The following is a 16,868-nucleotide window of genomic DNA, read 5'->3' as shown; positions in this document are numbered from 1 at the left end:
ATAACACATTATGTCTAGCTGACCTGGAACTGTCCACTTAGGGCATAAATACAGCAGGATACAGGAGTGATTATTACTACACATCCCCTTGAGCACCCAGAGCAATACGCTCCAATGTGTAGGGTAATGACGTGTAACTCCCATCAATGAGTATGGACAGGCTTGTGTGTGTGTGTGTGTGTGTGTGTGTGTATGAGAGAGAGAGAGAGAGAGAAAGAGAGAGAGAGAGAGAGTCTGTGTGTAATTACTCTGGTGATATTTGCAGACGCTTGTGTAGCAAGAGTGAAGTTGCTGAATTTATTTTGTATGTGTGTGTGTGTTTGTGCGTTTTATATTTGAACTTTGGGGGCATGTAGCTTGTGTGTGCATGTTGGAGTGTGCCAGAGGATATGGTGTGTGTGTGTGTGTGTGTGTGTGTATGTGTGTGTGTGTGTGTGTGTGTGTGTGTGTGTGTGTGTGTGTGTGTGTGTGTGTGTGTGTGTGTGTGTGTTTATACAGAGCACTGGAGGCCAAAGGAGTGAGCAGAACACCTCATTAAAGCAGTAGATGTGGATGGAAAAGGTAGAGCTCACTGTCCACTGCACAGTTATTCAAATAATCCATATACAAACACGTTATCGGGCATCAACATACACCAAATAACAGCACATGAAGGGACACACAGGCTTCAATAATCCACAGGTTTTCTGCTCCCGATTGGAGGGGTGGAGAAAAGGGAAATGGTGAGTGAGTGAAACAGATTGAGAAGGAAATGGCTATTTAGTCTCCACAGTTCTCCTGAGGGAGTCTACCTGAGACTGCTCTCAGACTACAGTTTAAAGCAGGTTTACTCAATAGTGCTGCCTGGCAAGAGCCTCTCAGACACATTGTCTTTAACAGAAAAAACAGAAACACTGGAAAAGCCAGTTCAGCAGTCAAGAGAATATACGGTTTCTTTGTTGTTGCCAGTTTATTTTGGAATTAGAAAGTGAAATATTTAGTAGTTAACCAAAAAATGAAAACCTTCATCACTCTCATTTTGTTCCAAACCTGTCGGACATTATTTGTTTTGTGGGACACAACAAGGAGAATATTAGCAGGATGCTTGATCTGCTCTTTTGATTATGATACAAGGGAAAAAGCAATTGAGTGTTTACATAAACTTTAAAAGTTGCTCAGCATGACTACTCTTGATCTCTGCATTGTGCACATTCTTTGAAAGACAGAAGTGATGCACAGTGTGTATTTATAATAGTGTGTAAATATTCAATTAGGCTACACATTGTGTCATGTATACTTTGACAGACAGATTACTACGGTGGCCCAGTATTGCACAACACAACGAAATTGAAAAAGCATACATAAGTTCACAACACAACGAAATCAAGCCACAACACAACGGAAATGTTCCCAACCACTAGGAGGCTTTCGGAGTGCGGTAAAGTTCATTATAGCTGCATATTTCTACTCGAAAATACTTTGACACACTACCACGGCGGATGACACCTAAGGGAACGTCTGCCAATTCCACCAAGTGTTTGAAACGTATTATTTGTATTAATTAAAATTACTTTTAACATTTAAAAACAGACATGTTAAAATTCCATAGCTTGATTGTATTGGTAAAACTGACTCAGTAATGCACAACACAACATTGGAATTTGAACATTAAAAAAGTAATTTTAATTAATACAGATTATACGTTTCAACCACTTGGTGGAATTGGGAGACTTAGGCGTTTTCGAGTTTATTGAATTGATAGTGAATTGATAGGCGATTTTGAATTGATAGTTCATTTCGATATACAATTGCACACTTAAAACTGATCATAGTGTTTATATATTTGTAAGACTGGCGAATCTATAGAACAATGGCAAGGAAAATAACTTTACCGCACTCCGAGAGTGGTCGGGAGCATTTCCGTTGTGTTGTGGACTTTTCGTTGTGTTGTGGCTTGATTCCGTTGTGTTGTGGCTTGTTTCCGTTGTGTTGTGGCCTTTTCGTTGTGTTGTGGCTTGAATCTGTTGTGTTGTGGCTTGATTCCGTTGTGTTGTGGCTTGATTCCGTTGTGTTGTGGCTTGATTCCGTTTTGTTGTGGCTTGTTTCTGTTGTGTTGTGGCTTGATTCCGTTTTGTTGTGGCTTGTTTCTGTTGTGTTGTGGCCTTTTCGTTGTGTTGTGGCTTGATTCTGTTGTGTTGTGGCTTGATTCCGTTGTGTTGTGGCTTGATTCCGTTGTGTTGTGGCTTGATTCCGTTTTGTTGTGGCTTGTTTCTGTTGTGTTGTGGCTTGATTCCGTTTTGTTGTGGCTTGTTTCTGTTGTGTTGTGGCTTGATTCCGTTTTGTTGTGGCTTGTTTCTGTTGTGTTGTGGCCTTTTCGTTGTGTTGTGGCTTGATTCTGTTGTGTTGTGGCTTGATTCCGTTGTGTTGTGGCTTGTTTTTGTTGTGTTGTGGCTTGATTCCGTTTTGTTGTGGCTTGTTTCTGTTGTGTTGTGGCTTGATTCCGGTTTGTTGTGGCTTGTTTCTGTTGTGTTGTGGCCTTTTCGTTTTGTTGTGGCTTGTTTCTGTTGTGTTGTGGCTTGATTCTGTTTTGTTGTGGCTTGTTTCTGTTGTGTTGTGGCTTGATTCTGTTGTGTTGTTGCTTGATTCTGTTGTGTTGTGGCTTGATTCTGTTGTGTTGTCGCTTGATTCCGTTGTGTTGTGGCTTGATTCCGTTTTGTTGTGGCTTGTTTCTGTTGTGTTGTGGCTTGATTCCGTTGTGTTGTGGCCTTTTCGTTGTGTTGTGGCTTGATTCCGTTGTGTTGTGGCTTGATTCCGTTGTGTTGTGGCTTGATTCCTTTTGTTGTGGCTTTATTTCGTTGTGTTGTGGCTTTATTTCATTGTGCTGTGCACTACTGGGCCACCGTACAGCTCCACTATACAAAAAAAAAAGTCTGTAGCTTGAATAGATGTGTTCAATGTTTGAAATGACATACACATTAATGATTCTTTCCTTTTTTTTTGATGAATTATTCTTTTAATTAATTATTAACATGTGGAACATGAAGCTATGGTAGAGTTAGAGATTTGTGGTGTAGCAAAAAGTGCATGAAACGTTGTCACCATGTTTTTTACCTTTAATCTTCTGGCAACCACAGCTGCCATTTTCTTTCTTTAGTTTTCTTTTTTTACTGAATTTAACAGGATCTGTTTACAGTGTAGCTTCTAGGTTAATAGCATCAGCTTGGTTAATGCTCTACGAGTCTCATGACAGACAAGCTGAGCGTTCAATACAGTCATCAGTCATCCCTGCCGAGGGTCTGGTATGGCCGAACAGACCTGTGGAGATCTGTTTGCGAGATGGTGCCAGGACTGGCAGATGCTGCCAGGATCTTTAGCAGGGCCAGAGAGCACAGGTTGGCCAGAGGTGTTCACATCATGTTTTACGCCTCCACTCAGGCTAACACAAACCACTGCAGGCGGCCAGTGTGTTCCTGTCATTAGAGGGCTGGATGACATGGCCATGTGCTCCCTGTCAGAAGGAACTTTTCAGAACAGGAAAGCAGATGTGAGCGAGAGAGAGTCGCACACTTGCAATCTGCATCCACATTATCACACACATGGGGAGTGGCAACAACTGTGTGGCAAATGGTTTCCATTTGAAATTTTTTGTAAATTAGTTACTGATTAAAAACAAATGCGTTTATGTTACTATTCTGGCTTGGATTACAAAAAAAAAAGAAATTCACAGGATATTTAATTTACTTCTTTTCAAATTGCAAATTATGCTACAAGTTAGTGCTTGAGATTAATGCATTCCCTAAACTAGTGAGAGTTTATTTTCCACAAGGCCGACAAAAATGGCTGAAGAAACAATCATTGAGTAAATTGCAACAAATTTTATATATTTCAATCATGACAACTCTCGGAGTGAATAGATTCAACCAGCATTTTATTAGCATAGAGCATGGAATGTACACAGGCTTGATTTTGGCGGACGAGATCTGCTACGCTGCTGCTGCTGAGCAAATACATAATGTTTAGGCTTAGTCAAGATAACAACAAGGAAAGGCTGCTGCAGAATGATATAACCCCCTGTATCTCTACAGGTGGCGCTGGGGAGGAGGTGGGATTATTGGAGTTCTCATATTGTGCGGCGTGCTGATAGCAGCTAGGATATGGTATAAATAAAGCCACGTAAATGGGGAAGTACCTCTGAATGGTTGGTGTCGTAGAACTGAAAGAACCAATCAGCGATTAGAGTTTCATGAATGAACTTATATATATATATATATATATTTTTTTTTAAAGAAATTAATACTTTTGTTGAGCAAGGATACATTCAATTGATCAAATGTGAAAAACAGTGTTACATTGTTAAAATAATATATATATATATATATATATATATATATATATATATATATATATATATATATATATATATATATATATATATATATATATATATATATATATATATATATATATTTCATATATTTCAAATAAATGCTGTTTTTAACTTACTATTTACATGTATTACGGTTCATCAAAATGTATCACCATTTCCACAAAAATATCAAGTTGTTTTAAGCATTGATGATAATGAGAAATGTTTCATGAGCACCAAATCAGCAAATTATTATGATTTCTGAAGGATCATATGACACTGACACTGGACTAATGATTGCTGAAAATTATTTTAAAAAAATATTACAATTTAAAATAGAAGAGTTTATTTGAGTTATTAAATGTAAATGGTTATTTTAAATTGTAATAAAAATACCAAATATTATTGTCTTTAGTGTTTTTCATCAAATAAATGCAGTCTTTGTTAGCGTAAGCATAAGCTTGGTTGAAACTTTTTATTGATAGGAAAATAGAAAAACAACAGGAAATGATGCATGGAATATAGAAGGGAAAGGATCAGGAAAGGAGTGTGACTCACAGATAGCATTGCAAGTTTAAAAACCCCATAAGCAAGGCACTAAAGCTGAGTTCGGTAGGCTAATATATCACTGCAATTAAAGTTAAGTCATTTAGAATGAAGTCATATGGCAAATTATATCAAATAAAGTTAATGAATGTGTTCTGCTGATTCCTGTTGCCAGGAACCTAGTTTAACAATATGTTGTAGTTGAATGAGCACAGGTTATTAACATTGTATGCACTGACAAAAAAAGTAAAATATGTGAAACCATTCAAGAAAAGCACATATGGTACGATGAGAATCTCAATTCAATATGCCATATGTCTTCGGTAATAGCTAACACAGAGGGATGCAATCCCCCACCTTCCTTTCTCTTCTCTCTCTCTTTCTCTGCCTCTCTCTTTTTCTCTCCCTCTCCGGGTCCACAAAGCTCAGCCCAGACAGAATTAATGTGCAAGTCATCAGTCACAGAAGAAGCAGAGCCGTGTGATAAGAACACCCCAATATTACCTCAGAGCTCACGGCAGCGTTTGTTATAGACGTGTCACACTCATTATTGCTTAGCACCAAGCGTGTGACTTTTATTTACAGTGCATGGAGAACAGTTTAATGAGTGTGCCTGTGTTGAATATCACATTCTCTTTATAAGATGTAATTTGCTCAGAATGAGACAATGTCTATCATACAGATAAAGTATTAGTCATAGAGCATGTGATGAAGACCAGTGGTCACAAACTCTCACGCACGTAAACACACATGCTGGAGGAGTTGGCACCCTGCACTGCTTGTGGGCTGTTGCATGATGGGGCAGGCAGTTTGGGTGATGGCCATGCCTATCGCTCCTACTCCCCCTGTGCCCCTCAGGCAGCCCCTGCTGGGATTTGGACCTTGGGCAGTGAACAGACTGCAACTTCAATCTGTTTAGTTGCGGGACTGAAACGTGAGGGCCGGAGCTGCAGTGAAAAATAACCTCCGCCAGGACAAAGATAGCAACAACAGAGTATGATACAGCATTAAAATACACAGGGAAACCTGGTTCAAAACTGACTGAGGCCATTTTGCCACCAACAGGGAGAGGAAAAGATATTTAACGTTCAAGGCAGCAGAGATAGAAAAGTGCCCTGCTGTTTGGTAAATGTCAGCGAGACCCTTTGTGAGCATTGATTATCTGCCTCTTCAGAAACTCCATCCGCACCATTTCCAGTCCAGTGATGCATACAGAAACGTTTACTAATTGCTTCTCGGAAATGAATAATAAAACCAGAAAGATGCTAACAATGCGGCATGAATGATGTCTGTATTGTAAATCGTGTTCTGTTGTCGTCTCTAGTCTGTTCGCAGTTCTCAAAAGGAGTGTACGCCATCATCGGCGTTTACGACAGGAAGACGGTCAACATGTTGATGTCGTTCTGCGGTGCGCTTCACGTCTGCTTTGTGACGCCCAGCTTCCCCATGGAAAACTCCAACCAGTTTGTCATCCAGCTGAGACCTGAACTGCAGGACGCTCTGGTGGCCATCATCGAGCACTACAAGTGGTCCAAGTTTGTCTACATGTACAGCTCGGACTCTGGTGAGGACTGCTTTTATGATTGAAATCTTTGGATTTGGAGGGGAATTTACTAAGAATGAATTGCACTGATAGCACTGTTTGTTTGCAAAAATGCAAACTCTCATTTACAGCATTTGATTATTTGTATTTGATGTATAATTGCTTCCATTATCTAGTGTTTAGAGAAAATCATTTTAAAATAATAATAATGATTAATATAAATAATAATTTTGTCAAATTCATATTATATTTTTATAAAGGGATGGCAAGGTAGTCATCATATTTTGGGGTTCTTGGCATCAAAAAGTTTAAAAACCCCTGACATAATCAACATAGTCTCTTTAAAGGCTTAGTTCACATAAAATGTTTATTTCTGTCATTAATTACTCACCCTCATGTCGTTCCAAACCCAAACCGTTCTGACCCCCCATAGACTGCAATGTAATTTAAACTTTTAACTCCCAGAAAGGTAGCAAAGACATCGATAAAATAGTCCATGTGACTCCAGTGGTTCAACCTTAATGTTATGAAGGGATGAGAAAACTTTTTGTGCACAAAAACAAACAAAAAAACGACTTTATTCAACAATCTCTTCTCTTCCGTGCCAGTCTCCTATGTGATTCCCTTAAGCACCACAACACATGCATGTGATGTCAACACATGCATGCTTGGCCAATAGTGAGCCGGCGTTTTGCCGTAAAACATGGGAGCGCTGCACTTTGTGAATAGCCCAACAAAGTGAATAATGTAAGAGAGTGTCAAGGAAAAGAAGAGATTGTTTAATTAAAACCCATTTAAGCCCACCGGCAACCATAGTTGCCGCAGTGTATAGTTGTCATTTTCCTTTTGTAAGTATTTTTCTAGATAGTATCCATGTTTTTAATCTCAATGACATGCAAGAAAACAACCAAATAAAGGATTTCAAGAGAAAAAAAAAGGTATTAACTTCCTTCCTGTCACATGAGACTGTCTACTTCCTACCTCTACTTTCAGGAAGCATAACGAAGGCAAATCCTCCCAAAGAAAGGTTATTTTCATGTTACTAATAAGTATTTTTTGTTGACATATACAGTGAGGAAAATAAGTATTTGAACACCCTGCTATTTTGCAAGTTCTCCCACTTAGAAATCATGGAGGGGTCTGAAATTGTCATCGTAGGTGCATGTCCACTGCGAGAGACATAATCTAAAAAAAAAATCTAGAAATCACAATGTATGATTTTTTAACTATTTATTTGTATGATACAGCTGCAAATAAGTATTTGAACACCTGAGAAAATCAATGTTAATATTTGGTACAGTAGCCTTTGTTTGCAATTACAGAGGTCAAACGTTTCCTGTAGTTTTTCACCAGGTTTGCACACACTGCAGGAGGGATTTTGGCCCACTCCTCCACACAGATCTTCACTAGATCAGTCAGGTTTCTGGCCTGTCGCTGAGAAACACAGAGTTTGAGCTCCCTCCAAAGATTCTCTATTGGGTTTAGGTCTGGAGACTGGCTAGGCCACGCCAGAACCTTGATATGCTTCTTACAGAGCCACTCCTTGGTTATCCTGGCTGTGTGCTTCGGGTCATTGTCATGTTGGAAGACCCAGCCTCGACCCATCTTCAATGCTCTAACTGAGGGAAGGAGGTTGTTCCCCAAAATCTCGCAATACATGGCCCCGGATCATCCTCTCCTTAATTCAGTGCAGTTGCCCTGTCTAATGTGCAGAAAAACACCCCCAATGCATGATGCTACCACCCCCATGCTTCACAGTAGGGATGTTGTTCTTGGGATGGTACTCATCATTCTTCTTCCTCCAAACACGTTTAGTGGAATTATGACCAAAAAGTTATATTTTGGTCTCATCTGACCACATGGCTTTCTTCCATGACTCCTCTGGATCATGGAAAATGGTCATTGGCAAACTTAAGACGGGCCTGGACATGTGCTGGTTTAAGCAGGGGAACCTTCCGTGCCATGCATGATTTCAAACCATGACGTCTTAAGGCCCTTTCACACCGGACGCGTAACGAAAAAGCGAAGCAGAAAAAGCGAATATTTCGTGTGCGAATAGTTTGCGTCAAAACCATTCACACCAGCCACGACGCGAGTTTGCGACGTTTCAGAGCTCCAACATTCCAAAACATTCGCGCCGACAGCTGAGAAACACGGACACGTAATCATTCAGTGGAGACAAGCTTTTAGTTTTCTTTAAAAGACAGAGAAGAAGGTTTTGGGTCCACCCAGTCTTAAAGAACAGATAGTCTGAATGGGAGGATGCTAATCTTGTACAGGAGCTAAAACTTTATCATGGCCGGTTCCGCACTTACTTTCAAATGTCCGTGGGACAATTTGAGGAGCTCGAGAGACAGAGACGGTAGCAGCGCATCTGACCAGACACACACACACACACACACACACACACACACACACACAAACACACTCTAAAGGAACGGCTCGATCCGGAGCTGCTGTGTTTCCAGTTGAGTCACAATGTAAACATTTAAGTGCCACAGTCGTACTGACGGAAACACGTTCACTTTCTATAGTCGCGGACACAATTAGATAAAAAAAAATCAATTTATTGATTATAATATCTGTAGCCAATAGTGGGCAAACACAGCTGAATCTGTACAGTTGTAAACACAACTACAGCTGTAATCTCGTGAGAAATGTGACACCTGGCAAAGGTTAATGTTGATTGAATGGCTAGTGACATCAACTGGACATTTCGTCACCTTTGTTTCCTTGTATGTGATTGGTTTAAGCCTTTTCTGTCGCTGCGAGTGTTAAAAAAATCGACATCGAAACGAAAAAAATAAACATCGTTTTTTCGCCGCAGCACATTCGAGTTCGGTGTGAAAGCTCTCATTACACAAACAGCTGATCAAAAAATAAAACCATCACGCGAATTATTCGCGCGTCAAAATCGCGTCCAGTGTGAAAGGACCTTTAGTGTATTACCAACATTAACCTTGGAAACAGTGGTCCCAGCTCTTTTCAGGTCATTGACCAGCTCCACCCGTGTAATTCTGGGCTGATTTCTCACCTTTCTAAGGATCATTGAGACCCCACGAGGTGAGATCTAGCATGGAGCCCCAGTCCGAGGGAGATTGACAGTCATGTTTAGCTTCTTCCATTTTCTAATGATTGCTCCAACAATGGACCTTTTTTCACCAAGCTGCTTGGCAATTTCCCCGTAGCCCTTTCCAGCCTTGTGGGGCTGTACAATTTTGTCTCTAGTGTCTTTGGACAGCTCTTTGGTCTTGGCCATGTTAGTAGTTGGATTCTTACTGATTGTATGGGGTGGACAGGTGTCTTTATGCAGCTAATGACCTCAAACAGGTGCATCTAATTTAGGATAATAAATGGAGTGGAGGTGGACATTTTAAAGGCAGACTAGCAGGGCTTTGAGGGTCAGAATTCTAGCTGATAGACAGGTGTTCAAATACTTATTTGCAGCTGTATCATACAAATAAATAGTTAAAAAATCATATATTGTGATTTCTGGATTTTGTTTTTTTTAGATTATGTCTCTCACAGTGGACATGCACCTACGATGACAATTTCAGACCCCTCCATGATTTCCAAGTGGGAGAACTTGCAAAAAAGCAGGGTGTTCAAATACTTATTTTCCTCACTGTATATATCTACATAATCGTGAAGGTCTCTAGAATCATCCAAACAAAACAATTCTTACAACAGATCTATAGTTTTTTGTACACTTAGTCAAAAGTCCAAGCGGCAACTATAGTTGCCGGTGGGCAAATGCCTTGTAAGTACATATAATGGGGAAATGGGGTATACTTTTTTAACAGGTTAATAAATCAAGGTTTTTGGTCTTTAGTGCTTTTTGCTTTCATAATATCCCACCTAAAACATAACTTAACCCTTTAACTGACATCTCTACTCTACAGTCGACCTTAATTCGATAGGGAAAAATATAATATTTTATGATATTATGTCTTGTAAGGGCCAAAATATTGAGGACCCTTCATCCATTCATCCCTTCATCTTCATCCTTCATCCGTAATGGATGTGTTTCATTCTAATCGGTCACGGACCCTAATTTTTTTACATTTTTGAGTTTACATTTACATTATTATATGAAATCACCTACTACAGTCAGCCATTGAATACTATGGGACTATTTGTTTATTTATTTATTTTGTTATATAGATGTAATTTTTTCGTCATTATATAAATTTATTTTAATTTAACTTTTTGATACACAATGCTCTGTTGGGGCAACTTAATGGCTGCACTTTGTTCTGCACTATATTCCACCACTTCAAGAAAAATGTATTTGTTGTTTGTTGTATTTTCACATTCAACAGATTATAAGATAGATGCAGCTTTTTTGAGTTTGCATCGAATGTTCTTCGACTTTTATACACAATAAATTTGTTTATGAATAAAGATTGATCTGTTGAAAACAGCTATTTTGAGTTTGATGCCAAATGTTCTCCTCCTAGTCAAATTTGACATTGAAGTGATGCATACAACATATTTGCCCACCGGCAACTATAGTTGCCGCACATTCAAACACGATTTTCAAGAAAAAAAACTAAAACCTGGGGAAAATAAATGCAGAACATGTTCACATAGGACACTATTAACATGACTATATGCTTGAAACCATTCAGAAAAATTTGGGCACAAATGGGTTAAGTCGTTATTTTTGTTTGTTTTTGCGCACAAAAAGTATTCTCATCACTTCATAACATTAAGGTTGAACCACTGGAGTAACATGGACTATTTTATCGATGTCTTTGCTATCTTTCTGGGACTTACAGAAACATTACATTGCAGTCTATGGGGGGTCAGAAAGCTCTTGAATTTCATTTAAAAAAGATCTTAATTTGGGTTTGGAACAACATGAGGGTGAGTAATTAATGAAATTCTTGGGTGAACTAACCCTTTAAATCCCTAAAATGTGCAATGTTTAATAAGCTTAATTTGCATAGGACTGAAGCATGTTTGCTGCTCATTAGAATTCAAATATGCAACATACTCATAGTGCAGTGCTATAGCGACGCATTTAGCACTTGGTTAAACTGGGTTGAGTGTGCTTAGTGAATAAGGTACTGTTTTTGTCTGTTTTTTGTGCTGAAATGCCATGCGCTAAACTGAATTCACTCCTTAGAATTCCCTTTGAATACGTCTGGTTGGTTTTCTGAGACCCAGTATTTACCACATTGCTGGTGTGCACATTGAGTCAGCTTTTGTTCCCGGTTTGGGTTTGTTTGTGAACATGTTGGTGTGTAATGACAGATATAGATATGACTCATGAGAGAGCTGCCTGCTTGTGTGTTGCTGGGATGAACAATAGTGCTCTGATCTGAGTGGATGCATCTCTCCCTGCACTTGGAGCTCATTTGTGCATCTTTCTCCATGAATATCTGCCAGAATGAAACCATTGTGCCAGAGTAAAATGTATCCAGCTGAAGGGTGTGAAAAGAAAATCCCAATTCCAAAGCACCTCTGCTCTGCACATGGTTTCATTGTTATTCCAAGAAGGGTCCAAAATTAGCTTTTCTGCCGCACATGCCAGGGCCGATGATTTAAGAAAATTTACCAAACCGAAATATTTTTCTTATTGGGTTTTTAATTTGGTTTGTTTTTATTAAAAAAATTACATTATTTAGGAAATTATTTCGATGTTTTTCCTTAAAGAGATAGTTCACCCCATAGTTCCAAAACATTTAAATTCTCTCATTATTTACTCCAAACCTTCAAAAAATATTTTGAAGAACGCATTGAAAAGTCTTAAAGGGATAGTTCACCCAAAATGAAAATTCTCATAATTTATACTCATACTCATAATATACTCACCTGCAATTTGTTCCAAACCTGTATGAATTTCTTTCTTCTGTTGAACGCAAAAGAAGATATTTTGAAGAATGTGGGAAACCGAACAGTTGATGGGCCCCATTGATTTCCCCCCCAAAAAAATTCTTCCATACTATGGAAGTCAATGGGTTCCATCAACTGTTTAGTTATACATATTCTTCAAAATATATTCTTTTGTGTTCAGCAGAAGAAACAAATTCATACATGTTTGGAACAAATTGAGGTTGAGTAATGATTACAGAATTATTATTATTTTTTATTTTTATTTTTTTTGGTTAACCGTCCCTTTAAAGGTTTGGAACAACTCAAAGGTGAGTAAATAATGACAGAATCCTCATGTAATAAACTCAGATGACTTGAGCCAGCTGTAATAATTTACTTTTGGTGGCTTTTTTGTGAAGAAAATTCCACATATGTTTCGTCACATTGTTCTAGAAAAATAAAAAAGTCTTAAGCATAAATAAATCCTGTTTAAGCACAAATAAATCCTGATGGCAAATTTGAGAAGACACACAAATCACCCAGATGGCATAGAAATCATCTACGTCTTTTACATCAGGGAGAGGCAGACAATCAGTCTAATTTGATTTTAAATTAGAATATCTAACTAATTTGATATAAATGATGTCGCAGTTGCTAAGAAAATTACCAGCCAAGTGGTGACTAACCCAATTTTGACTTGCATTTGTAGCTTGGCGAGAGTAAATTTTGGACCCTCTTGCCACGTACCATCCTACAGCACAGCAGTACAGGAATTTTGAATGCCTGGATCTTCTCGATTCAAAATAAATACCTGAAATTCCCAGATCTGCTCTAGAAAAGTCATGGGCATCCGGTTCGGCTCCCCGAGAAGGTAATGTCTGACACACCTGTCAGCACCAGGTGTGCTTTCTCCCATCAGCCCCCCCACCCTAGCCAAACGGCTGCAGTGTCCCCATAATGTGTCACCATCTGTCACAGACGTTCAGCTCAGCCGACCATGATGGGAGCATGACGTGATCTGCATGTTACAGGTCTTTTTTAAGAAATGTAGTTACCCACAATGCTCTCACCACCAGCTCTCTTCTGTCTGGCTCTCCTTTTTGCCTTGTCGTTGTCAGTTCTGTCATCGCTCTACACACACAATAGGTTTGATGCCTGCCTATATGCACGCCACAGGTGTCTCTGTGATGGTTTTATCTTGTGGAAGTGCTGAGGGCTCTGGGTTAAGATTGTAGGATCATTAACTCTGTGACTGAGGGAAACCAAACTGCAGGAATCCATATCACCAGCCTCTTGTTGCCTAGATACAGCGCTGCACTGTCTACAGGGTTATTTTAAGCCTTTTAAGGACATACGTGTGAGAGTGTATGTAGCCCGTATGTGAATCCAGCCACAATGTAAGCTTCCTATGCGTATAAAATGGGCCCCGCTGCCTTGTGCTGTTTTGCATGTTAGCGTAGTACTCCATTGGCACCACACCACCCCAGATGAGTGAGAAAGAGGCTAAGGAGAGACATCTTCCCCCGCTGGCCCTGTTCTCTGTGTGCATCGTGGGCCATTTGTTCAGCCTGCTGGGAGCGTGAGCTCCTTAATGTCAAATCACCCTGCAGTCTTAAAGTGGTCCAGCTGTACTCACACTGAGTCAAATAGGAAGCAACACTGGCTCAGATGCAGAGGGGTCAAAGGGCAAGTGCTCAAAACAGAGCAGAGGAGGGAGTCAATATTCCTCGCTCCTGCTGTCAATATGGGCTATCTTTATTTGGGAATCCAACTATTGTTGACTTGTTTTTTAAACTGTAAATATGATTTGCTGTTGTCTAATTAGACTGTTTAAATACGTCTCTGTGACTATTTACTCACCCTTATGCAGTTCCTAATCTGTATTTTCTGTATTCTGTATAATATTGTGAATATTTGTACTTGTTGTTTTTTTCTATATATTTAGTCCTCATTTCAGCTTCAAAAAAAGACACAAAAGCTCAATTTAAGTATCATAAACGTATAATTCACTTGACTCATGCATATTTCAAATCTGAAGCCACGTGATAGCTTTGTGTGAGAAACAGACTGAAATTGAAATCATTATTCACTGATTATCTTCCCTTTTGGTGTCTGTTAATCACTGCTACTGAATCATTAAGACAGTGAACTCAAGAACTGAGACATTTAGATTCATGAATGAATATTTTATACTGCTGATTCATTAAAAAGATCTGACTCAAAGTAATTCATTCGCAAACTGGATAACGCTACCTTTCTCATGAACACGCCAAAGGTGAGTTAGGGTATACATCAAGGTTTTATGCTTGAAAACCACAGTCCTTGTTCATTGTAATTTCATGAAAAACCCTTTCAGTTTTTATCTAAAAACATTTTGCCAGAGCGTTTGAGTACAATTATAAGTACAATGAGTCTGTAAAAGCGGAATGTGCTTACTTTTTTAGCGTGATGACGTTTAAAGCCTCTGTAGTCCCATTTAGACACTTGACCGGGGTGATACTGATGTATTTTATGTCGTAGAATAAAATGTGAAAGTGTTTTGAGCTTGTGTTCACCACAGACTTTGTAAATAAATGTAAATTGACTGCATTTATATAGCGCTTTCAACAGACCCATGGTCATCCAAAGCGCTTTACATATTGCCTCACATTCACCCATTCACTCACTTATTCATACACCGACGGCAGTAATGGCTTGTTTTAGCCATTTAAAATAAGGTACCTGCACAACTCTATTAAAAGAAAGTCATACAGTTTTGGAATAAGCAATGACTGAAGTTTCATTTTAGGGCATGTATTCCTGACTTGGAGGTTCTAAATTTGGGACCATTTCATTTTCTTTAATTTTATAATAGTTAACAATTTTCTGACAGTATGTTTTTCATCACATCATTGACCAAAAGTTCTCATTTTAGTATCCCACAATTAAATAAAGTCATATGGTGTTGAGGTAAAATGGTGTGAAGGTAAATAAGCGATGACTGAATTTTCATTCCTTTAACATCTGAGTTTGTAGTCCTTATTGTAGTCAACAGTGTCTAGGGCACAGAATGACACAGTTCTGGCACAGTCGCAGTTTCCTGTGATTTATTTTGTGGTCCATCCCACCCCATAAATGAAATATTTATTCCGGTTATCACTGCTGCGGGATCCATTGGTTCCATAAATTATAAAGCGTGCATCCTTGTTGCTCTCCTTTTAATTACAGCTCATGCAGCAGCTGTGTGGTATTGCATTAAACAAAGGCTGTAAAATTCAAGTGTCTGCGTTTTCTTTGTTTTTTTTTTTTACTTAGATTTGTTTTATGTTTTGAACAGCACCCAAAGTCCATTAAATAGTTCATAAACAATTTCCCATATAAATGCACACAGGGGAGTTACCGTATTTATGTCTCTTTGTTGAGCGTGGCACAATTTACAGGAAGCCAAAGACTTTCATAGTCAGGAAACTGGATTACTGGATAAACTTGGGCTTGTGGTGTGACATACTCACACAGCAAAAAGCAAAGATGGCTGTGAAAGCATGCAGTTGAGTGTTTGATGAGTTTGGAGGAGCTGGCCATGGTGCTGAAGTACTTAGAGCAGAAGAAGCATAAGCTGCTCTCAGCAGCAGCATAATAAGAGCAATCATGTATGCTTGTGCTTTTAACTGTCATCATGGTATGGATCATATAATCCTTCAGAACTGCTCAGTTCGTATATGAGAGATGCGGCTTGTGTTATGTGTAGACACTTTCACTCTGTGATATGTTCTTACTGAAGGCTGCTCCAAAAAGTTGATATCGTTGGCTCTAATGGCTACTAAGCACACTGTTTTTGAACTAGAGAGATTTTTGTTGGTGTCTGGGGAGAAAGCTGATTTGTCCTTTAGGGGTTGCGCACAAGCATGCACCGTCTGTGAATCCTATGCTAAGATCAATGTCTTCACTAATCGAACCCCATTTCCTGTCTGTGAACAGTGTGGCTCTCAATCTTTACTGTTCTGTATCTTCCTGGCAGATTTTTCTGAATTCACAGCCAATAAAGTGGCATTCAGATGGCTAGAGATAACTATAGTCGATACTATAGTCCTCCAAGCTCTCAAGCTGCTTTAGAATGACTTCTTAATGAATTAGCTTAGGCATAGGGTGACCAGACATCCTGTTTTTCAGATCTATTTTTGGTTTCCTGACTTATTATGAAAAATATCTTGTTTTGTCCTGTATTTCTTATTACCTAAATTGTCTTTGCAAGGTGGTCACATAAAAGCAAGTAGTAGTCGTTTGTCATGCCTAATCAAAGGGCCAATCTCGTCATAGTATAGTTTGAAGAACAAAATTACCATCCAATCACAATTCGTTATCGATTAACTTGCATGTAGGTGAAGGCGGGATATTGAGCGCGGAGATCTAGTCAGACGCGAATGTCAATAAAACGTGTGTCTACATTTAACGAGGATCTTCAAAAAGAGTTTATCCAATGATTATGTGCAGTATGTTATGAAAAAACTCAATGTGGTATCATGCTGAACGATGCACACCAGACGCTCTCAGACTGCGCACGATCCTGAATTCCCGTCCCGTCCTGTATTCCACCATGAGAAATCTGGTCACCCTTATAGGCATACTATCACATGT

General features: G+C 39.1%; 1 protein-coding gene across 2 annotated transcripts in view; it reads left to right on the top strand.

The window, feature by feature from the left end:
- Positions 1-16,868, top strand: part of gria1a (glutamate receptor, ionotropic, AMPA 1a) — a 91,509-nt gene that overhangs the window by 12,238 nt on the left and 62,403 nt on the right. For both annotated transcript variants that reach the window (XM_079839704.1, XM_079839705.1), the window contains exon 3: positions 6,216-6,455. In XM_079839704.1, coding sequence (XP_079695830.1) covers positions 6,216-6,455 — 240 coding nt within the window. The remainder of the gene's footprint in view (positions 1-6,215; positions 6,456-16,868) is intronic.

The sequence above is a fragment of the Gobio gobio genome (assembly GCF_949357685.1).
Source record: "Gobio gobio genome assembly, chromosome: 16".
Lineage (NCBI taxonomy): Eukaryota > Metazoa > Chordata > Actinopteri > Cypriniformes > Gobionidae > Gobio > Gobio gobio.
The sequence above is the reverse complement of the archived record's forward strand: the minus strand, read 5'-3'. Positions and strand labels throughout refer to the sequence as shown.